The sequence below is a fragment of the Mesoplodon densirostris genome, chromosome X (assembly GCF_025265405.1).
Source record: "Mesoplodon densirostris isolate mMesDen1 chromosome X, mMesDen1 primary haplotype, whole genome shotgun sequence".
Taxonomy (NCBI): Eukaryota; Metazoa; Chordata; class Mammalia; order Artiodactyla; family Ziphiidae; genus Mesoplodon; species Mesoplodon densirostris.
The window spans coordinates 35553510-35578344 of NC_082681.1; the positions used below are offsets into that span (position 1 = coordinate 35553510).

At 35.9% G+C, this 24835-nt stretch overlaps 1 protein-coding gene across 1 annotated transcript; it reads right to left on the reverse strand.

Moving 5' to 3' along the window:
- LOC132482046 (sodium- and chloride-dependent neutral and basic amino acid transporter B(0+)) lies at positions 1-23808 on the reverse strand. The gene is made up of 14 exons (XM_060087066.1): positions 23761-23808; positions 22635-22800; positions 18929-19060; positions 16534-16695; positions 15594-15732; positions 14305-14437; positions 12572-12712; positions 7546-7774; positions 5602-5727; positions 4277-4395; positions 3626-3725; positions 3258-3367; positions 851-1018; positions 1-147 (listed from the first exon to the last, which is right to left on the reverse strand). The coding sequence occupies exons 1-14, from the start codon at positions 23806-23808 to the stop codon at positions 1-3; spliced, it is 1920 nt and encodes a 639-aa protein (XP_059943049.1).
- Positions 23809-24835: the final 1027 nt, after the last annotated feature.

The following is a 24835-nucleotide window of genomic DNA, read 5'->3' on the forward strand; positions in this document are numbered from 1 at the left end:
TCATTCTGGTTTTCTACTGCCACTAACAGTAGGTATTTCATGGTCAGTCTCTTTTTTAGGATCTACCATATTTTTATATCTTTCCCCACGATGTCTTTCCAGGTATGGCCCCCAGTTAGGAGCTGGTCTGCAGCAGCTTACAATGCGCTGAAAAGCAAAGAAAAAAAAAATGAAGTTTTAGAGTGTTAAGTCTCCTTGCTAACCAAAATGAAATAAGAACCATACAAAAGTAAAAAATGATCATCTAAATTCTTAATATACTGTCTACCAAAAAAAAGACACTCAAATGTAACCAATTGTTAATAGAATTGTATTAACTACAAAGCCAAAATAATTGAGTATGTAAATGATTTCAAAAGAAAGTGTTTTGTGAACCCATTCAAGCAACAATATCACTTCATATACATTCACTGAATTCTCAGACATTTCTATCCTGGCCTTAGGGTGAGGGTTAAGTGAGGATCTAAACCAGTGTATGCCTGGGAAGTTTCAAGAACCAAAAAGAGGGTCAAACCATTGATCTAGATCCACAAAGCACTCACCTAGATCTTGAACCCAATCTGCCTGCTGAGCCTACCCTGTCATTTTCCTATTGAGATGTCATAATCAACTCCCCCAGACCTCCATGGAAGAGGGATAACTCAGGGTCTAGACTGGGTTCAAGAAATTTACCAGAGTTTTTCCAGCTTTAACATGCTATTACAGTATGTATTATAACCAGATGAAGTTTTAAGGGTGAAAATTATAGATATAAAGGAAAAAGGTCATTTGCTTTGTGTCATCTCAGTAGAACTCAGTACGGGTATAGATACCATAACTTTTAAAGTATAAATAATATTAACATGCTTACTTGAAGGATGGTTCCTTCAGCTTGAATTATTTTTATAATAGCCATAATTGGAATCCAAATAATGCAGAAAATAATCATACACCAGCCTAGAGCAACTCCCCAGTCAGGGTATGGAATTTGGGCATAACTAGGTCTATGAAATTGTACCAATGACCAGATCAAGATTGCCTGTGAAAGTAAAATATGAAAAGAAAATGGTAAAGATTAAACTTTATTGCACTAATGATTTCATTTGCACTAAGTATTAGCAATTTGATTCCATTCCTTATCAAAAGCAATTAAAATGAAAATACATTCAAGCCAACTAAGATAATCAGGTAACTAGCCAGAAGATAAAATACTAAATGAACCAATCTAAATAACTTGTATTTGGCTCTGAATAGATTCTTCCAAAATTAGCACTTCCATATACTTATAAAAGATACAAATACTTGTACAACATGTATTTCAATAAAATACTGAAATACAACACGTATTTCACTTATAATAGCATGGTTTTATTCTGTTCTATAAGCTAGCCAGCATATCAATCAATTCAATGAGAATGTAAAGTACACTTGAGTGAACATGCTCTGCACCTTGCTTAGCAGTTGTTTCTATTATTTTCTACTACACAGAGTACCCCTTACTCCACACCCAAAACACACACGCATTCACACATTGGTACATAATTACCAAAGAACCCTTCACTTTCTTATTGAGAAAAAAACAAGCTCAATATATGTTTGGGCAAAACAGTGACTCTTCAAGATGAAAACTAAGGCCAAGTTTTTTAAAAAGTGTTAAAAAATACCCTACTAGAATGTTGCAGCATTAAAACTAATTATTTAGAAATCTATAAAGCAAACAAAACAAAATGAGCAAAAACTAAAAAATCATCTAGTAGTTCCTCTAAATTTACCTGTCTTGAATTTTATAGATATTCAAGTTTAATTTTAGAAATAAATAGATTAATTTCTTTCATTTCATTACAGTAATTTAAGTTTATTTCACAATTACCATAATTTTACATAACTACAAGAGAATGGCTGAGGGATAGTGGAATCTAATATATATGACTTTATACAAAATAAATGATAATGTATATCATTTAATATCTAATACTTTTGCATTTTAAAGTAAATCCAGTTGTCAAACCTAGTAATCAGTGAAAATTAGCTGGCTAAAAAGTCTAGCTAGAACTTCTAAGTTGGTAAAGCACTTATGTTATTATGGAGACTTGTGGAGACTTGTGAAGTAAGGAAAACAATATTTAGTAGCACTGTGAAAATCATTTAGCAAGAATATGGAGCATACAAATATTTTATTTCAGCACACCCAGTTCCCAACTGCTCACTACTTGAACCTGACCTTATAATGTTAAAAACACCCTCTAAAACAAATTCTAGATCAAGTTATGTAATGGCCTTTTCTAGGAAAACCTTTTTTTTTTTTTTTTTTTTTAGTGGTTCACGGGCCTCTCACTGTTGTGGCCTCTCCCGTTGCGGAGCACAGGCTCCGGACGCGCAGGCTCAGCGGCCACGGCCCACAGGCCCAGCCACTCCGCGGCACGTGGGATCCTCCCAGACCGGGGCACGAACCCGTGCCCCCTGCATCGGCAGGCAGACTCCCAACCACTGCGCCACCAGGGAAGCCCTAGGAAAACCTTTGAAGCATGGGGGCAATGAGAACCAAAGCATCCTCTCTAAGGCTTTGCCACTGCCCCACCCCCACCATTATCTCTAGTCCATAGAAATTCTCTGTCCCATTAAGTGTTTATTTTGGCATTCAGCCTTTTACTGTCCTGAGCTTTTATTTAAAGATATCATGTCTATATGTCATGTTTCTCCAAGAAGACATCTTTTGCTTTCCCCCAGCTCCTTAAATAGCACCAATTTTTAACATAAACTATTGCCTCTATTGACACACGTGAGTTTCTTTTAGTAATTTCAGATACTAAACACTTCCCATAAAAAAATATGCACTAACAACTGAGTGTTGTTTCTTAGCAATTAGTATGTTTAGATTGAATTCCTTGGAGGCAGAGACTGGGTCTTAAGCAGAGAGGTTAAGAACATTGTAGATGGCTCAGCATATTTTTTAGGGAATGAACAAATGACTGGCTTTTAAAAATGTATCCTATTGATAATTTTTAAGTATCTAGGACCTTTAAGTCTATAGGAGCCTGGTTATTTTCTCAAATGGTAACTGTTTAAGCCTATGGCCTCAAAAATAATACTACAAAGAAAGGCATTGTAATTTAGGCAACTTGGAGGCGCCAGTCATGAAGTAAAAGTTGAAAATCATTACTTTATGACATTAATTTGCCTTACTGTATTCAGTGTGAATAATTCAAGTTTACCTTAGAAGTGTTTAAATATATATATATATATTATTGATACCAAATTCATGGCATGTTAATACTTACCGTCAAAAGGACAGGCGTAATGAAAAACCAGCAAACTCTCCACCATAGCCAGAATATCCACCTTTTTGCTCCAATCATCATTTCTATATCTTCAATGAATCTGTTGCCTCCTAAAAACAACAAGGAGTGCATTCAGCCCTTATTTATACTTTCATTCATTAATCATTGTGGCCCCAAGTTAGCTTTCTATGTCTAAACCTTTTCCAATACTACAGCAATGAAGAATATATATACCTTTAACTACATTTTATTCATAATAAATTTTTGTCCAGTATATTACACTTAGCTATTACAGTAAACATAATGAGAAGGAATCAAACTAAGTCATTTTAGTAAAATGTGTAGATAATTCTATAGTCACTATTTACCATAAATCCAGATGATCCCTATTAGTTCCAGTATAGCTGCAATCAAAATGCCCCATCCAGCACAGAAGTGGTCAATCAGATGAACCCAGTAAATTCCAGCCTACCAAAAAAAAAAATCAGTTACTTTTAAGTGTATTTTTAATTATTTCTATGATTGATGAGGTACTCAAATTGAATCTACTAATTTGATTTTAACATATGCTCCTTGGTTTCACCTCTGCCAAAATGCGAAAAGGAATGTTTTCAAATGTAAACACAAACGTGGCTTTAAATATCTCAAACAGGATGTACCTTTTATTCTATACTGAGTCACTGTTAAAAAATAAGCATTTAGAATAGTTGATTATCAAAATGATATGCAGTGTGTGCTCTGTAGTAGCTGCCAAGAAATACAGCCTATGTTTAAAGTATATAACTTTATTGTAATTGGGGAAATTGTCCATTATTGGGCTTTTTCCCCCTCTGCAAAATATACTTACTATTGAAATTGTGTTATAATGGGGAAAAAACCTGGGCTAAAACTCAGAAAATCTTGATGCAAGTCAGACTTGGACTTGTCACTAAACATCCTCTTAAACCTTGGCTTCCTCATTTAGATTATAAAGTACATTCCAACTAATATTTTGTCTATGAAAAAATACTGTAGTATACCTGAGTCACACAGACGAGGCCAAGGAGAAACAAAATGAAGCAGCAACCCAAAGTGATGGGAACCCTCATTTTCTTCATCACTTTGGGAAATAAATCTTGAATCGTTGTTGTAATCGTTTCTTCAGAAGGGAAAAAATGACATGTCAACTCATTTGCCAATAATTTTAATCACAGAAATCAACTTCTATTAATCAAACTTACAAATATGTGTTGAGAATATACGCTGGGCCCTACTTCTTACTTTTAAAAATCCACAGGGTCCTTTCTCTTGGCAGTGACCGCTCATCAGTTCTGATAAAAATCAAATGGAGCTCTATTTGTTGTTTTTAGTCTGTTTTATAAGGTTTTTCATTGGTAGCAATTATAAGGTAACAGGTTCCCAAGGGCTGAGGTAGTTTGAAAGAGGGTTATAGGGAAGGAAGAATTCTAGTAGAACTTTTAAATAAGGTGAATATTTGAATAAATAACATGGAGACAGAAAGGCCTTCTAGGTTTAAGAAATAAATGTGTTCGTGAAACAGGGTACTGGCTAAAAGTAGAAGGATATATGAGTAAAAGGATTAAGAAACATAGTCGAGATTTTTGGAGGGCTTTGAAAGTCAACTAGAGGAAGCCGGACCTTATCCTGTAAACTATTAAAATGGTTTATGTAAGAGCACAATATGATGAAATTCAGAATCTTTAGGTGTGTACCCTAGGGGAAATCCCTATGTGTACACAGAACCATGTGCAAGAATAGTCACTGCAGCAGTGTGTGTAATTTTTAAAAATTGGAAATAATCCAAATGCCCATCACTATGGCAACAGATTGTGAATTAATTAGCACTATATGTCTATGTGTCAACATGGATTCATAATACATATAAAAAACAACTGTCAGAATGATATGTATGCTATGAAACTTCACATTTATGTGAAATTTTAAAAATTTATATGTTATTTATGGATACATATAAAATGTATACAAACATGGTCTGAATAACATACATAATCCATGGTGACAGTTGCTTCTAAGAAGGAAGAAATGTGAATTGTATTAGACAGAGAGACACAGGGGACTTCAAATTTATCTATAACAGTTTAGTTTTCTAAAAAATATCTGAAGCAAATATAAAATATTAATCTCTGCTCCTTTTGGGCGTCTGATACATGAGTACTTTGGATTTTTCCATATTTAAAACTTAGGTTAAAAAGAACTTTCAGAAAGATGATTCTGAGAGTAAAAGCTAGAGGGAGGCAACAAGGGTAAGAAAAGGATGTTTTTAAGTAGAGGAAACATGAGTAAAATATAAGAGGGATATGTTAACATTGAGAGTATTACTTACCAACGGAAGCAAACTGCGAGTCGAGACCCAAAGTCAAAAGCATGAAGAAAAATAATATGGACCAAAATGGCCCACCTGGGAGTTGAGCTAGAGCTTCTGGATAAGCAATGAATGCCAAATCAAAACCTAAGAAAAATGAATGGCATTTTAATTTAAAATTAGTTGCCAAGAAAACTCACATATTTGAAATTTTCAAAATAAGACACTAGAAAAATCTCATTTTCATTTGGCAACCCAATCCATAATATACATTCTTTAGCAACTGTTTCACTTTCACTTTTAAAAGCGTTTGACTGGGTTGTTCTACGATGTGATAATGTGAACATGTGATGTGAATTAAGCTAGTGAGATAAATTTTGTAAATGGTACATTTCTCACATAAGAAATCTTAACTATATCAATGATTTTGTTCAGCTGATTTTATTTATTTTTTAATTAATGAAGAACAATTGTCTTAAACTCCAGAAACCTAAATTAGGTCACCTTAGCCTAGAAATTCTAAAAAAATTACATTATCAAGAAAGATATGTTCATGGAATTAACTTTTTAGTCTTTAACTCTCTTTCCAAATGTTTACCCAAAATCACTATATGTAGTGCCATTTAATTATTTTTTTCACTGTACATTTCACAGCCGTGTAGTGCCATTTTATTTTTTTTATTGAAGTATAGTTGATTTACAATCTTATGTTAGTTTCAGATATACAGCATAGTGATTCAGTATTTTTTGCAGATTATACTCCATTATAGGTTATTACAAGGTAATGGGTGTAATTTTAGTGCCATTTTAATTATTATATGGATACCTGCAAAATTGTATGTAATGAAACTGTAAATTGAATCTTATTTTCTATTTGTTTTTGTTTGTTTGTTTTTATTTTTGACTTATTTTAAACATTTTATCAAGAAGGCACTTTTTTTTATACAGCAGGTTCTTATTAGTCATCAGTTTTATATACATCAGTGCATACATGTCAATCCCAATCGCCCAATTCATTCTATTTGATGTATGTTACCTTTAGAGACGCTCTATTAAAAAATTTCAGTCATGTTATATGATACTCAGTTTTAAGTATTTTAAGTTTCTCCAACCTCCCAGAGGACTGACCTAGGAGTCAGGAGAATTAGCTTCTAGCCTAGGCTCTGTCACTTCCTAATGATTCGATCTTCTGCAAGACATAACATTTCTGTGCATCAGTCCACTCCTCTGTAAATGAGGAGCTGGATACTAGATGATCTCCAAAGTCCTTTCTAGTCCTAACATTCTATTCTCATTCATCAATCTCTCCATCAAATGATACTAACCATAAATAGAAATTTAATAAGAAAGTCCTACTTAAAAGAACCCTAGAATTCTGTCCCTGAGAATCTTTAGCCAGAAAATTAAGCATCCCTAGTTAATGTCTTTAAAGTTAGGAAGTTCACTAATCAGATTCCTTTCAAGTTGGACACAGCTGTATACTCAGTCAGTTGTGTTTCTATCTGTATGAAATTTGTGCGTTTTAAAAATTCAGACCTAATAGTGTAATTTTACATGGATTGATTTTTATATATAGTCTCTCATATATTCATATATACATATTAACACACACATGTATATATATGTATGTGTATATAGATATACATACACACAAATGAAGATAATGCATGTAAAGTGCATAGCATGATGCCTGATACTTGCAATTGTGCAGTAAGTAGTTCCTATTAAGGACTAAACAAAATTTGGAAAAGATATTCTTAAACAAGTGTTCTGGAATGTACCGTTGTTTCTCAGATCATCTAAGAATTATTAAATCATTAAAACAATCAAGTTATATAAGATGAAATGAGAAAGAAAACACAATACCCTAAATCTTGAGTGCTTTAATTGCTGTAAAATATATCAGTGTTTCTTAAATGAGCTATATTGAGTTAATCAAAGTTAATAATATATAGCATTACATACCTGATTTTACAACTTGAGAGACTTCCTTTCCAGATATATGAGCCATGTGTCCCAATATAGAAAAAATAGCAAATCCAGCGAACACACTAGTGAGGCAATTTGTCAAACAAATTACAATGGCATCTGAGAAGCAGTTGTTATTGAACTTATTGTAAGATGACAGAGCAACTAAACCACCCCAAGCCACTGACAAGGAATAAAATATCTGTGTGGCGGCATCTTTCCAAACCTACAAGAGAAAATAATATTTAAAAACACACTCTTAATTTTTCATTTGTATAAAATATTTCGTATATACAAATGAATAAATATTCATACAAGAACAAAATAAATACCCAAGTACCCACTACTCAGCTTAAGAAATAAAATGTTATTAGTCTATTAAAGCTTCCCTGTGCCCCTTCCTGATCATATCACTCTTCCAACCTCAGTGGTAACTGCTATCCTGACTTCTGTGTTTATCATTTCTTCAATTTTCTTTATATTTTTACTAACCTAAACAATATGGCATTTAGTTTTACATGTTTCTGAGTTTATAGAAAAGTTTTCTTAAAGCATATAAACTTATACAACCTGCTTTTTCCATTCAGTAGTGTATGAGATTTATCCATTATCAATTTGAACCTTATGAAATTTCAATTCTGTAAGTCAAAAATGAAAGAATATAGGCAAATTCATATGGTTCAATTAAATGTATGTAGTTCTGAACATTTTTCCCACTGCTGTATTGCCCCACTAAATATTGCCAAATTATGCTCCAAAGTAGTTGCATCACTTTGCACTCCCACCAGCTGGTATGAGAGTTCCCATTCCCCTACATCCTTGCCAACACTGGTCAGAATTTTTAATACTGTCCAAACTAGTGGCTGTGAAATGAGTTTTGATAACCCTAAGTACTTTATAAGGTTTAGCATGTTTTTATGTGTATATATATATTCCATAGTCTTTTCCTGTGAAATTCCTGTTCATACTTTTTGCCAATTTTTTGTTTGGGTTATTCGCCTTATTTGAGCTCTAGGAATTCTTTATGTAGTTCGGATTCTAATCCCTTAGCTGTTATATATGTTAGCTTTTTTCTCCCAATTTGTGGCTTATATTTTTCACCTCTTAACATTGTGTCCTTTGACGAACCAAAGATTTTGTTTTAATGTAGCTGAAGGTATTCATCTTTGCTTTTATGTATTGTTCTTGATTTCTCTGACTTAAAAAAGAATCCTTAGCCCAAGGTCATAAAGCTACTATCCTATATTTTCTTCTAAAAGACTTAAAGTTTTGCTTATATCCTTAAGTTTTCAGTTCACCTGAAATTGATATTATGCATATTAAATTAGAAATCCCAACACACTGTTTTCTAAATGGAATATCAATGATCTGAAGATAATTGATATTATCAATTATGTCCAAAGATAATTGATATTTTCAATTATATCATTTGGATATCAATTTTATATCAATTGGATAGTCCATCCCTTTCCCACTGACCTGCATCCCCACCTCAGCCACATATCAAGTTCCATATGTTCATGAATCTGTTTCCGAGATTACTATTCTGTGCCACAGGTCTGTATGTCTATACCTAGGCTAACACCACATTGTTTTTATACCTATAGCATTATAATATTGTTTCATATCTGGTAGGACAAGTCTTCCTCACTTCCTCAGAAACACCTCGCTTTTTTGCCTTTTCTCCTTTGCATAAATTTTAGAATAAATTTTCAAGTTCCATGGAAACTGTGCTGGGAATTTGGTTGGAATTCTATTTACTCCACATATCAACTTGGGGACAATAAAAACATTAATTCTTAACAAGGGTGGTACTAGGCAGTTTTTGAAGAATGATGATACATTTAGGCATCCCCTCAGTCATCCAGTACCCTCATTCTATGTTTTGATTAGAGCCCCACGTGGCTGGCCTTATCTCTCCATCTAATTCGACCCCTTTATCATTCCCCCTTTCACAATTTACCCCTCCTATGTCTCTGCTAAAGGACAATAATAAATCTTAGAAACTAACCTAGGTAAATCAATTTTAATAGTAAAATTCTGTAGATATAACATTACCCCAAAGAACAATCTAACTGTGAAGACTTCACATAATAGGGCTGGCATATATGTAGGCAAAAGTGTGTTTTTAGTCCATCTGAAAACAGGACTGGTCAGTGGAAGGCAGGCCATATAACATGGTGACTAACTGTTCTTGCTCTGGAGTCAAAAAGAATGAAGCCTAAATCCAGTACATCTCACTTTCATTGAATTTGATTTATTTAACATCTTCAAGCCTGTTTCATCATCTATAAAGTGGAGATGATGATGATGATAATAATAGTAGTAATAATTATGTGTCCTAGGAAGGATGTGAGAATTAAATGAGATAACATACGTAAAGCAATTAGTAGGATACTCAGTGATAGCTATTATTGTTTTTATGGAAAAGAAACATAAACTGATACTCGGTTTATTTTGTGGAAGTTAAAAACAATAATTTTCTCCTTGAAAGATATGTAATCTATTTCCAATTTCAATTGAAATAAAGTTGTTAGGAGTGAAATAAATACTTACTAGGTCTTCAGAATACAGCTTGATGTTAGATTATTATTACATTTTATTTCTCACATGATTTTATTATATAGAAGTGAAATATATATATAATATATATACTGGCAGGAAGCCAGTAGGAAGTAAAATGGGTGGATAAATAGATGGATAGATAGACAGCTAGATCACAGTTATTTCACTTATGTATAACAAAATCATGTGAGAAAAAATGCTCTCTTATTTCTTAGGCGGTTGTACATATTAAGAAATGAACAACAGGCTTGTGTTGGTCTCTCAGCTGCTTTGACTTGATACATTATGTATGCATATGTGAGTGGGGGGAAGGAGGCTGGAGGTCGTGTGGCAGGTCTGGGTTGTATAAGAATGCTACTGCATACCATGATGTACCTAGGCTGCAAATAAAAGTGAAATATAGTTCCAAACATAGTTATAATCTCTGTATCTACCCATCTCATAGCTATATACAAGATTATTAGTTGAGTGATTAGGAAACCTTAATTCAAGATGCAAAAGCAGGCTAAGTAGATTTAATTAAATGTGACTCTTCTTGGGTCTCAACTTCATCACTGTAAAATGACGGAGTTAGTAAAACAGTCACTGGAGGCCCCTCTAGCTATAAATTTCTATGGTTCTCTACTCTCCTAGAGATATCAGTAGAGTTCAAATACTTAAAGAAAAGGAAAAAATATATACTTATGATTGCATGTTTAGAATATGGATTGGAGAGGAATAAAAAACATCTAAGAAAAAATTCTCATTGCCAGCAAACCCAAAGAAGGCATGAGGGTAGTGTTTGTGTTGGGGAGAGGAGGTAGGATGATTAAACTGTATGTTTCATAAGGAGCTTTAGGCTCAGCTCTGATGTTTTAAAGACAATAGAGACACCGAAACACAGACCAGTATAAAATAGTCATATAAAATTTTCTGGATCGTTTCATGGAGCTATAAAGCCCAGGTGATCTGAGGCTTGTAAAAGCCACTTAAAGGAATATCAAAGGGGCTTTTCAACTGTGCTCCAAGTTATGAGGTTTGAAGAAAATGGAGGGTCCACTTCTTAGGGAAAATGTTGCATCTACAATAATATAGTATTATATAACAGCAATAATTAAAATGCTTGTGTGCTCATATTTATATAACGGTTTACCATTTCAAAGAACATTAACATATTTTATCTTGTTTAATAACCTAACAGAGGGAAGATGGTGAGTCCCAACTTCCATTTTATTTGTTTCTCATCCATTACCAACAATGGTCTAGTTGGAAAGAGACTAACAGACAAGATTAAAAGATATGAGGCCCAAGATAAATGAAGAAATCAACAGTGGCCTACGGACACATCAAACTATGTTAATCTCCAGCACATAAACAATAAAAGTTCATGGTTCTAAGATAATTTAGGGTTATTTGGTTAATTACTGAGTGAAAATTATTTGGACACACAGAAGGTAACTGAAGGCCAGAGACTGACCTCTCAATTTTCAAAAAGGTAAAGGATGGATTTCCATGACTAAAAACTGATAAATTTGACTTGCTTACCAGAAATGTTCTACAACAAATAATTAAATATCCGGATTGTGAGTATTTAGAAAGTCACAATTGCTGGAAATTAGCATGAGTTCCACAAAGAATACCATAGCAAACTAAAACTAATATCCATTTTGGCTAACACTACTAATATGGTAGATATTATAGTGTTTCTTGATTTTAATGTAATATCGTGGGGTTTTACCTGACCAGAAGCTTAATGTGTTCCAAGAATGTGACATGACTACTAAAAAAGTGAAAGTGTTATTAGCCTGTATCAATAGAAGCATAGTATATAGAGTACACTTACTGACAGTGCTGTCTGCAGTCAAAATTGTAAAAGATTTTATGTACCTATGATACACACAGCCATTGTCTGGAGATGGACTAATATTATAAGGGGTTACCAATTCATATTCATGGCACATATTTATGTGTCTGGTACAAGTAACAGTTCTGTTTATGGAATGCTTCATCCATTTCAAATTTATGTTTTAACTTCATAATATTAACTTTTGATACTAACTTTTGAAGACAATTAAAATTTATATTAGACCATTAAACCATCAGCTATAATCTTTAAATCTACTACGAGTTTATCTGATAAGTCACATAGCCCTAGTCATCAATTTGTGGGTACTCATGCATGAAATATTCTTTTTCAGATTAATAAGCCCCAAATCCTTTTGGTCAAATAGAATCAGTTTGAATAAAATGACTTTGAAAATCCTATTGCTAAAAATGATTGTCTCACTTCCAATAAGAGAGCATTAGTGCCATGTTAAATAGTTAAATCAGACATCCTAGGGGACGGAAACACTAATAAACTTAAGTACATATTCTTTTGCAAGCTACTATATTATGACACTCAATGGCAATCAAAGATTTTCAATATTGGCTTTTAAGTTTTACCTCCTCAGATAATTTGAAATCCAAATTGTCTTACCTCAGCTTCCCTAAGTTTTGTAAAATTTGACTGTGCTCCAATATAGTATGAAATGCCTTTTGATGCACCATCCAGAGTTGCCCCTCGGATCAGCAGGATGAGCAAGACAACATAGGGGAAAATAGCTGTAAAATATACCACCTACCAAGAAGAACAACCAAAAGTTAATGTTATTTTTTTAAATCATGGTGTATAATTATATACAAATAAAGTTATTAGCCAGTTGAAATTAGTAAAATAAAGTATCAAAGATTTCATTAGGTTATTAATGTCTGATAATACTAATACCAATGTTGGCATAACTTTCTCTTTCTGTTCTCACCACTCTCAAATGTTCCACTTTCAAAACACTCTGATGTATGAAGCAATATTTACCAGGTTTGTGTTGTAAATACACAATACATTAGCAACGGTGACTTGGAATCTAGATCGAGTGCTTTCCTAAATGTATCCTAATAAATGTCTGAGGGGACTGAATAGCACCTCTTGGTAAATTACTGCATTGATGTGGGAAGGGAAATGATTTTAAACCCTGCAATGATACTCAATCCCCAAGGAGAAGGAAAATCTCCTAGTAGGTGTCCAAATCCCATGAAAGTTGATTAAGTGAATACTTAATCGACACTTGCTATTATTATCCTTAAAGCTACCATTAAGAGAGTTTGATAGCACAAATATATACGTGTGAACTGCTTGTGTCCTAGATAATACATGGTTCCAGATGAGCAGACTGCCTTTGAGGCTGGCTTTTCATTAATGTGGATGATTTCTTTGGTCCATAGATGTCCTATGTTTGATAATATGCCCAAGGAGATGATTTAAACAAGTCATCCAGAGACCAATAAAAATTAATTGCGTGGCTAAATGGCTTTTAATGGATTCTTTCAATATTAACATCAAAAAGGAGCCAAAGGTTTCAAAAATGTGCAACTGCAACATTATTTTGGAAAGTTTCCACTGACTTTGTGATGTTCGCTGTGTTTTTCTGATCTAACAGCATGTCTCGTTACAATGTAACATTAATTGACTGTGCTAGATATTGTACCAGAACACAAAGATAGTATCCACAGTTATTCCTGTCGTCTGTCTTTAAGGAAATTTCAGTCTAGTAGTTACAAACACATACACATTTACTTTTCTGAGTACTGTCCAACTGCTCACAGAGAAAATTTCATACTGTTCTCTGAAATTGCCACCATGTTCTCTGAAAGTTTAAAAAATAAAACAATGAAGTGGGAAATGTTTTTCAGAAGAGGACTCTGCTGAGACAAGGTTCTGAGTCAATTTTGGCAAGCTTTAAGAGAACAATGGTATAGCTTTTTTCCTTCTCTCTCTAACAAGGGGAATCCTGACACTGTCACCCTATATAACATATATAACAAGGATCTAAACTTTCCAAACCAAACATTGCAATATATAATTCCATTCAAGATGCTTCTTTATTATAGTAGGACAGAAATACTCCCAAGCCTCAGAGTGCTGTATCAGCTAGAAGGGCCCAAGTTTAGAGAAACTGCACACATCTAGTACTAATTTTTGCTTGCTTTGTTTTATTTTTAATAATAGCAGGGTTCTTATGTATTTTCTTAGAGCGAGGCTGCCTACTTAGAAAGCTTTTCACACATTTGAATGTTCCCATCATAGAAAAAACATGCATTTGGTACTACCTGGCATTGAACTACAATGAAATTGGAAAACAGCTACATCACTGTCTAATGTGTTTTCTAAATTACCTTCCCAGAAGACTTGATTCCTCTAAATAGTGCTGCTCCAACTATGAGCCAGGCCAGAAGAAGACAAAGTGCTAAATACCACACAATGACTCCAGTCTCATCCAATCCACTTGACCGTTGGAGCGCCACTTTACTGAAAACACATAAGCCCTTTGATGAACACACAATCACTTGTCTTGATACATTGAATTTTTAAATATCTTTCATCCAGGGAGAAGCTTCATGAGTACTTTATTAATACATCAACGTTGTGTGAGTCTTTTATTGATACAATTGTATGGAGGGGCAAACATAGTTCAGTGAAAAATTAGGCTCTGAACTTTCTGGTCAACTGCAGCCAATCCAAAGTTCCAAACCCCAGAATAAAAGACCCACTCATTCCTTTAGCTATGATTTTCCCCTAATATTTCAAAGCTCCTGTATGGAAAGAAATTAACCTTACATCAGATTATTTCATCTTACTCGTTACGGTAGTTTTTTCTCAAGTTCAAATGATGGAGAAAACATTTAAATTGTATTAAATATTTTCTTATTCATCATACTTGTAGTTATCAAACCTAAATGGTCCCATTATGTATACCTTTTTCAAAGGTATAATTCCATGATTTCCACTAGGGACATATATGGATCTAGGATTTTAATTCTTAGCTTGATATTTGGAACATTTCAAGGTCCAAATTTTAAAAGGGTCACAAAGAGCAACAACATGGAGCTGAGGAAGAGCTCATTACAGCAATAGTCAAAGAAGTTATGTAAGGGTAAAGGGTAGGTATACAGTAAGGAGATAACAGAGAGCTCATTTAAAATTAATAAAAGCAAATATAACCCCAAACATCTATTTTTACCATATGATGACAATTATAAGCAAAATGGATAATGAAGAATCTCAGCCTTAAATAGCAATTTTGCCCCCAATATTACTCATCACCCAACTGTTTATCATTAGAACTTGCTCATTAGAGTCTAAAAGTAGCATATTTTTCCTTCAAAGCAATGCCCTAGCTTATAGCTAATAAACACTGTATAAATCATCACTGAGAACATTGTGCCCACTTAGTAACTAACTTATAAATGACAATCTATTAACTATGAGCTAATTTTGCAGGCTACTACTACTCACACAGGCTGGGTAAACATTTGAGTCAAACGAAGTATAATTTGCTCTGACTTGACTCCCCTCTGCCTTTTTTTCTACTTATATGAGTTAAGAAAAGAGCGGATCAATATTTTATGGTTATAAACATTTTTAATAACATCCGTTTAAGATGTAGATAATTTACTGTACTCACTTCCAATATTGTTCACTGGGAAGCTGCCCTGGCTGATAAACTTCACTTCCATTGATGCAGGTAAAATTGTTGGCGTCTACCCAGCTTTTATTCACTTGGAAGATTTCACCTAGCTTTATACTCACATTACAATGTGTCACTAAAAATTAGAAAAAAGAATACATACACAGACACATACTTAGTTTTAGAAGAGTACTTACCTGGAAAAAAAAAGTTTTAATGATGAAATATTTAAAGTACTGTCTAAATTGTTACTTGGTGAAGGTGGAGTAGAAATCTTACAAATGGAATAAGCCATGCACATTCAGCATCTGAAATCCTCTCTACTACTAAGCTGGGGGTGAGTATGAAAATATCTGCCTTTTTAAGTTGTGGTTCTATTTAGAGTAATAACAGCTATAGAGTAACAATCATTTCAGTTGGGACTTAGTGCTCTAAGGAACTTTTCATATGTGGACTTATTTAACCTATATAGATAAATGACACCTTTAAATTCCTAAGAAGTGTTAAATCTTTATCACTTTATCCTCCAATATACACAGGCAATCCCAGTGGTAATAGTCTACAATATGGATGCTACATTGTCCCAAAGATTAGCAACACTCAACCATCAACTGAAACACTACTACTATCATAAATAGTGCTTTTCTCTCTTACCACTTTCCCATTTTCTTCCTTTTCTTGATGCCCACAACTTAGGCCTGCAAGAAGTACTCCAAGTAGTGGTTTAGCCTTGCTGGGTGCCCTCAGAAATTAACATATCGCATTAATCAATTTTCAGGTTATACATGCTTTATTCTGCTTTTATCAATAACCTATGGCTCGCTTAAAATTGAACCTAAATTGGTTAGAAAATGATTTAACCCTTTAATCTTCTTAGAAAATATAAAAGAATGATGCAGAGTTAATAATATTTTTTAAATAAATAAATGAATTTTACCTATAGGCGATCTGCTACAGGTTTTATCTGCCCAATAAGAACAAGTTTTCCATGGTAGTTCACGTTGAAAAGAAGCAAACATGTAGTAAAGACTATGGGCAATTATGACATTATAATAGATTGTCACAAAAATGGATATCAGGACCATTGTAATCCCCACACCTGGAAAAGAGAACAATTAAAATAAAAAACAAGTGAAATTTGTTTTCCTAATTCATAAAGCTGCATCTCAGTTTCCACAAAATCTATTTTAAAATGAGAAAACTGTTTCAAACAATGTTTTCTCTCTCTCTCTCTTTTTTTTTATGTGGGGAGGCAGTACTACTGTCTGAGTAGCTTTCTTCTCAAAATTATTTTGATGATTGACTTTCTGAGACAGTTTTTTAGTTGATCAGAAAAAGGTTCTAAGATCAAAGACCTGTATTAAGCCATCAAATTCACATAAGGGAAAACCATGTTTATTATTGTTTCTTATTAAGTCTGTAAATTCTGGTCAGAGTGGATACTACTAAAAAAAAAACTATTCAAAGCTCATATCCTATCGACTCACTGACCAATACTTCCCTCTTCATCTATAAACCAGCATTTTTTTAAACATCTTTATTATAATTGCTTTACAGTAGTGTAGTAGTCTCTGCTTTATAACAAAGTGAATCAGCTATACATATATATATATCCGCATGTTTCCTCCCTCTTGCATCTCCCTCCCTCCCACCCTCCCTATCCCACCCCTCTAGGTGGTCACAAAGCATGGAGCTGATCTCCCTGTGCTATGTGGCTGCTTCCCACTAGCTAGCTATTTTACATAAACTGGGACCAAGTGAGAGAGTGGCATGGACATATATAAACCAACATTTTGACAAGTAGAAGATAAATCCTCTGAATGAATGTCCTAAAAGGAGAGTGTACAGCATTTCTACAAGTGCATGTAAAGAAAATTCAATAGCTCAGTAACAATCCAAATTTAAACTTCTGAAATTTCTTTAACTCAGTAGTTTCAAAATACAGCAAGCATATTGAATGTAACTCCTATGTTTAGACTAGCTTTTGTGACAAAGCGAGAGAGTGGCATGGACATATATACACACATATATACACAACGTAAAATAGATAGCTAGTGGGAAGCAGCCACATAGCACACGGAGATCAGCTGGGTGCTTTGTGACCACCTAGTGGGGTGGGATAGGGAGGGTGGGAGGGAGGGAGACGCAAGAGGGAAGAGATATGGGAACATATGTATATGTATAACTGATTCACTTTGTTATAAAGCAGAAACTAACACACCATTGTAAAGCAATTACACTCCAATAAAGATGTTTTAAAAAAAGATCACATATATATGGAATTTAAGGAAAAAAATGTCATGAAGAACATAGGGGTAAGACAGGAATAAAGACACACCTACTAGAGAATGGACTTGAGGATATGGGGAAGGGGAAGGGTAAGCTGTGACAAAGCGAGAGAGGCAAGGACATATATACACTACCAAACGTAAGGTAGATAGCTAGTGGGAAGCAGCCGCATAGCACAGGGAGATCAGCTCGGTTCTTTGTGACCGCCTGGAGGGGTGGGATAGGGAGGGTGGGAGGGAGACGCAAAAGGGAGGGGATATGGGAACATATGTATATGTATAACTGATTAAATTTGTTATAAAGCAGAAAGAAAATAAAAAAATAAATACTTTGTCGCATACCACACGACCAATTAGTGGCAGAGTGGGGATTTGAACCCATTCCCTCTGAAAAAAAAAAAAAGATCTAAGAGACATATCAACAAAGAAAAAAAAAAGACTAGCTTTTGAGGTAGCTTCCTTAATATTCCAGCACTATATTCTATTCACCTCGCTATAAATACATTTTTGACGTTACACTGAAGCCTTTACAAGTAGTTTTCAACAGCTAGCACATACCAAAATGATATCTCATCTTCAAACAGAAAGGCTATTGGATGTTTAATAACAATGAAAGCACTTAAAAAAAAAACTCTCCTAGTGTCCTATTCCATTAGGAGCATCCAAGAAAAAATAGTGACCTGCCCTTCAACTTTTCTGAACGAGGCATTGTAAAGGATATGCAAAAGCAAGAAGACAAAGACTGCATAGGAAGTAGAAAAAAAGCCAGAGCCATAAAGTTAATGCACAAGACTGTGTGCCAAGAGCATTCAAAAGGTGAAAACAGGAAAATAATGACACCTTTACAACTCTCTCATATCCTTCTTAACCCCTACCGTATCTGCAGCCCAAGCTAAAGAGAAATATAAATTAACATTTGATTTCTAAATTCGACAGTGTCAAATAGTCAGAAAAGCAGCGTATGCCCTTTTGCCTTTCATATGAGGACAGCTATACGCAGGAATAGACCAATAAGCACAATAAGGAAAACATTTTAATACCAACCTTGAAACAATGGTAGAATCCTCCAAACTGAAACTGGACCTAAGCTAGCAAATTGTCCCAGTGAGCACTCTAGGAAGAACAAAGGTAAACCAGCCAGTGCTAGCATAATCGCATAAGGTATCAAGAAGGCACCTAGAAAACACAAGAAAAGAACAAAAGCACTCTTATATGCCCAAGTCTTGATGGCACTTTGACAACTAGCACAACATTTTGAAAGCATTGTGATATAGTGGAGTCAGAGAGTACTGGGTTTAGGCTCCAAATTTACTACTGTCTGTGAGAAAATAGTTGATTCTCTAAATCTTGGATTCCTCATCCATGAAATGGGGATGCTAGTATTACCTAATGAGGTTGCTGTGATTATTAAAAACAATAGCCCGGGGCTTCCCTGGTGGCGCAGTGGTTGAGAGTCCGCCTGCCGATTCAGGGGACACGAGTTCGTGCCCCGGTCTGGGAGGATCCCATGTGCCATGAAGCGGCTGGGCCCGTGAGCCGTGGCCGCTGAGCCTGCGCATCCGGAGCCTGTGCTCCGCAACGGGAGAGGCCACAACAGTGAGAGGCCCGCGTGCCGCAAAAAAAAAAACAAAACAAGAGTCCGTAAAAAGCAATCCAGAGAAGTTGAATGATCACAGGCTTTGGAGCCAGATAGCCCTAGCTTTATATCCTGGCTCCATCATCTACCAGTTATGTGATCTGGGGCAGTTTACCTAACCTCTTAACCTTGGGTTCCTCATAAATGGGAAGAACAATGCCAACTCATCAGTTTGTGGTAAGGGTTAAATCACAGAGCCTGTGTGAAAACACTTGGCGAAATGGGCAGGCACATAGTATATTTTTAAAGTTAAGTTCCCTCCTTTCTCCTTAAAAAATAAACAGTTTTTAAGACTTAGGGTTCAAATGTTAAATGTGGTTCAAAGTGGAAGTTACTGCAGCTAAGTTCAGTATTCTCCAAATAGTCATAAGGGTCTTCACTCAACGTTAATAAGAAACATTATTTTTGGTAGAAGAATCTGAACAATTGAGATGCATTCAGAATTAACTTTCAATTTCATAAGGACTAATTCTCCTACATTTAGATTATTCAGGCCCATTTTGGGGTTTTTGTTTTAAACCTTTTATTATTTTACTTTTTTTTCTGCCCGCTTTTAGGGCATAATACTATTCATTAGAACTATGACCCAATTTTTGGTAGAGGCAGGGACAGAATATTAAGCTTATTGTTCAAGTATTCTTGAAGTCTTAAAGTTTAATAAGAAAATGTGGAGATAAGGGAATAAAAATAGGCTTTGGATTATGTACATTTCATATAGCCATGTTACATTTTTTCCCTCATATGTTTTTCCCATTATGGTACTATAACATCATACCTGGGAATTACATTTTTTCTAACCCTAAAACTATACTCTACTAAAAATGGGAGACAATCGGGCTTCCCTGGTGGCGCAGTGGTTAAGAATCCGCCTGCCAGTGCAGGGGACACAGGTTTGAGCCCTGGTCCAGGAAGATACTACGTGCCGGGAGCAACTAAGCCCGTGCGCCGCAACTACTGAGCCTGTGTGCCACAACTACCGAGCCCGCATGCCACAACTACTGAAGCCTGCACGCCTAGAGCCCGTGCTCCGCAACAAAGAGAAGCCACCACAATGAGAAGCCCACGCACCACGATGAAGAGTAGCCCCTGCTCGCCGCAACTAGAGAAAGCCCGAGCACAGCAACGAAGACCCAACACAGCCAAAAATTAATTAATTAATTAATATTAATTTTAAAAAATTAGGAGACAATAAAGTACTTGTTACATACAAGTCACTAGTCACCAGAACATAGGGACAAATATGTTTTTAAAGATGCTGCAATGTACATAACATCATTACTATGACTACTAGAAGTTTAATTCCCACCAATGATAAATATGAAGAAAAAGTAATACAAAATATCCCTGTTTAAACACAACAATAAGCAACGCTTTGCTAGCCCCATGTAAATAGGTTTTTAGACACACACAGAAAAGGATTTTCCTCAATGCTGTATAAGGCTTTTCACCCATTATATTATTTCATTATTAATAACAACCATAACTGGTAAATTATCACTCCAATATAGTGGTCACCAATTGTTAGTCCTGTTGACCTAGACCCTAAGGTAGTCTGATACTTCTCTTTCATAAACTGTTAAAAAGCTCCTACAGATAAAAATGACTCCAGATCTTAACAAGTCTTTCAAGCCTGACCATAATTTTAAATCGAATCTATTAACATTTGACAAAGTTGAATTTCATGTTCCTCTTTTACCCTTGGGTAAAAGAGAAAGAAGCAATTGAGAGAGACTAGATCATCTATTACCCAAATGATGTGATCTTTAAAACCTGAGAGCCAATATGATATATTAATTTTTAGAGGAAGTGGTGAAGGAGGTAATAGCATACAATAAATAATGCCATTTTATTTCAGCTAAGTTTAAGAATTCTCTATTAAATCTAGTTTAATATGGTTCCTGGAAATTTATAGTAAGTACTGGGCCTATGTATGATGTCAACTCACAGGGAATTTCCTGTTCTAAACTTGAACATAATAAGCTGGAAAGGAGCCTGAATGCTTCTCTCCGCCACACGGACCTTAGGACATAGACACCAAAAAGATCGTGATTCCTGAGTCATCTTCCAGCTCATATTTATACCAAACCCATGATTAAACAATGTATGCTCTAGATAGGGTAATTTATGTCTCCAACACTTAAAGTGTTTGATAAACAGAGCCCCTTTCTTGACTCTCTGAAGGCCAGTGTGAATGTTTAATATAACCAATTAATAAGGAATATAAGATTGAAATATCGCCACACAAAATCCTATTGTACCAAGAAGAATACTTATAGTGGCATTGTTTCACTGGTAACCAATTATGAAATATAAGGGGATGTCACCTTTACACTTCTAACAGAACCTGTAATTACAAGTAAATAAAATATGGTAAGTGAAAAGTGGTTTCAACATTACTAGAAGATTGTGCAATTCATTTTGTTTCCTTTTGTGTGTCACTTCGGAATTATTTTTTTCTCCTTGTTCTAATGGAGTCTTCCTTAGTGATCTATGAGGTATAAACTGCATTATTTTGCAGAAATTAAACACCTAGCCTTGATCTACATTCTATCGCATTTTCAAAGGACCTTCTACATGGTCAATCCAATTTGAAATACATGTAACTGAATATTGCAGCTTAAAGTACAAAACCTTCAATTACTTTTTAATCAACTCCTTCTACACTTAAATTTCCAAAATGTAATGCCTTATTTTATTTAAGCAAACAATTTATTTGAGCTTCTTATGAGAACGAGAATTCCCTGCCTTTTGCTTAGGTTCAGCTATAAATTAGGCAAAACACAACTTGAGTGTGAACAGATTATCATAGGAAAGTGTAAATTAAGAAGACTAAGTCATAGTTGAAGATGACATGGGATTTCAGATCAGAAGCTCAGAAGTGCTAAATATACAACTTTTATCAAGTTTATATCTGAACATCTTGTGAAGCCAGCTTTCCAACGTGAGCTAGAAACTCATAGTCTAAAATAAAACGCAGTATGCTCATTTCCCATCCTCCCACTAACCCATATTATCATATACCTTTCCTCAGTTGCTATAATATCCTCAGAGGCCATAAAACACCGCACTTAAAACTGAAGAGGAAATAAATTGGGGGGGGGGGGGGAGAGATACCTCCGCCATTGTTGTAGGTCAAATATGGGAATCTCCACACATTCCCCAATCCCACTGCATATCCAACCATAGATAAAAGGTAATCCGATTTTTTGGACCAGTTGCCACGGTCCTGATTCTCATCATTTTCACCAATATGGAAATTCTCAGATGAAGCCGTCACTTTCTAGAAAAGGGAAAATATCAAGAGCTTGTTTTTTTACTATTAAACAATCCACAGACGCATAATTTCACAAATCCACAGAGTGACAGTGAGACAGAGACAGAGAGAGAGACAGAGAGAGATTGAGAGAATGAACCCTGAAAACCATAGCCAAGGAGGACACTTTCCAAGGCTGGGGAGATTTCTGAGGATGGCTGCTTTTACTTTACAACGTTTATCCCATGAAATGAAAAAAGCTCTGTAGGTGGATATTTTTACTACTTCTTCGGGTTAGATCATCCAAATTTTGGTGGAAAGGGTACATGTGGCACCCAGCATGAAGGGCAAATGAAGGTGGGAAAATAAAATTTCAAATACAAAAGTCTTAAAGATGAATTAGGTAAAATCAACGCTCTTGAAATCAGAGGAGATATTTGAGAAAAAGGATGAAATATAGTTTCTACTAAAAAAAAATTCATAGACTCTTTTTCATACTGGCTGGTAGTTTTGATGTTTGGAGTTGTCAGGGAAGTTTAACTTCCCTCCATATCCTGGAGAGTAAAACCAGTGCTTTTCTGAAAGCCACAAAATAATATTCAGAGACAAATTCTCCTGTCCCACCAGGTGGAGCAGTGCTCGCTCCACTTCAGAGGACAGGGGAGAGTTCCTCAGGTCAGATAAGGACAGTACATTTTCTCATTTCCCTCCCGCATATGGACACAGTCTGGAGAGGGACAGAAAACACAACAAGGTGGTGGGCACACCCAAGGCAGAGGATGAGGTGACCCTAAGACTTCTAGCCACCAGAGTAAGAACTGCTCTATGTTTCCTCTACTCTATGGGGACATCTTGGGCACACATGAAGGCAGTTGAACAGAAATGTGGAAAACAGGGAACAGCTGCAGAGAGCAAAATCTGAGACTTGCCTCCCCTTGTGTTCCCTTCCCAAGCCCTCCACACCTCCCATAGCTCCCAGACTCCTACCTCCTTCCCTCTGCACTTGAAGAAGCTCGGGCACTTCAACTTGTCCATGGTTCACTGGCTGCCTGGGCTGCTCTGCCGGTCTCGCAGTCTGGCGGAGCTTGACTGGTGGCAGGTGCACACTCCCCCGTCGCTACCTGCCAGAGTGAGCCACGATGCCCAGGGGTGGGACCATTTATGGAGGTAAGCTCTCTCCTCCCCCGCCTGAGCACCCTGTCGTGTCAATTACTGGAAGGGACTAAAGTGAGGCTCCAGTTTTTCCCCAGGTAAGCTGGCATGTAGCAATCCCCTGCCCCGGGCCCCGGGAAAGGGCTGGGCTGTGAGAGAACAGAGCAGTCAGAGCCGAGATGACTGACAGCCATTGACTCAGAGCCGTGCGGTACCTTCGCAATCTTACCTCCTTTCTGGGGTTCCCTGCTTCTTCGTAACCTCCTCTCTTAGTCTGGTCTCTGTCCTGAGGCCAAGTGCTGATCTCCACTGGGGCTGGAGGTGGGGAGGGCATGGTCTGTGGGGTCCATTCCGGTCCCAAGATTCTCCTGAACAGACTGTACTTTCCTGGGCTCCGGGATTTCCCAGAGTTTTGCCCCTCACTAGAAAGCACTTGATCCCCTGGGGCAAACACTGCTCCCAGAGGGAAAGCTCCAGAACTGGGCACCTTGAAAAGCAGCAGGTTGAGATAAGATTACTCACCTGGCTCTACCTGAAAAGAGCAACTCTGAGCCCAAGTCTCAAGCACTTTTTTCAGCCTTCAGGACAACGTTGTCTTTTACAGGGATTGATTTCAAAGAGGCCAAACAAAAGAAATTATTGAGCAGGTTTACGGGAAATTTTAACCCTAACCAAAGACTTCACTTTGCAAGAAAGGCAAGGCCTAGAAAGTAAACTATGAGGAAGCATCCCAGCTTGGCCAGGGAGGAAAGTAGTATTATAATGCTATTTACCAGTGTAGCACCTTTTCATCAGAAAACTCAAAGGATTTAAACTCTATCAGACAGATAAAAGATGATGGCAGTTCTATGAAGCACAGTACAAATCACTGCACACGGAAGAACCAGCCTCGAGCCAAATCCTGTATCCT

Coding starts and splice junctions, on each gene's coding strand:
- LOC132482046 (XM_060087066.1), bottom strand. CDS start 23,808: ATGGACAAGTTGAAGTGCCCGAGCTTCTTCAAGTGCAGAGGGAAGGAG. Junction 16,696..18,928: donor GATTCTACCATTGTTTCAAG/GTTGGTATTAAA, acceptor TCTCTTTTCCAG/GTGTGGGGATTACAATGGTC. Junction 7,775..12,571: donor CAAAACTTAGGGAAGCTGAG/GTAAGACAATTT, acceptor TTTCTCTTGTAG/GTTTGGAAAGATGCCGCCAC.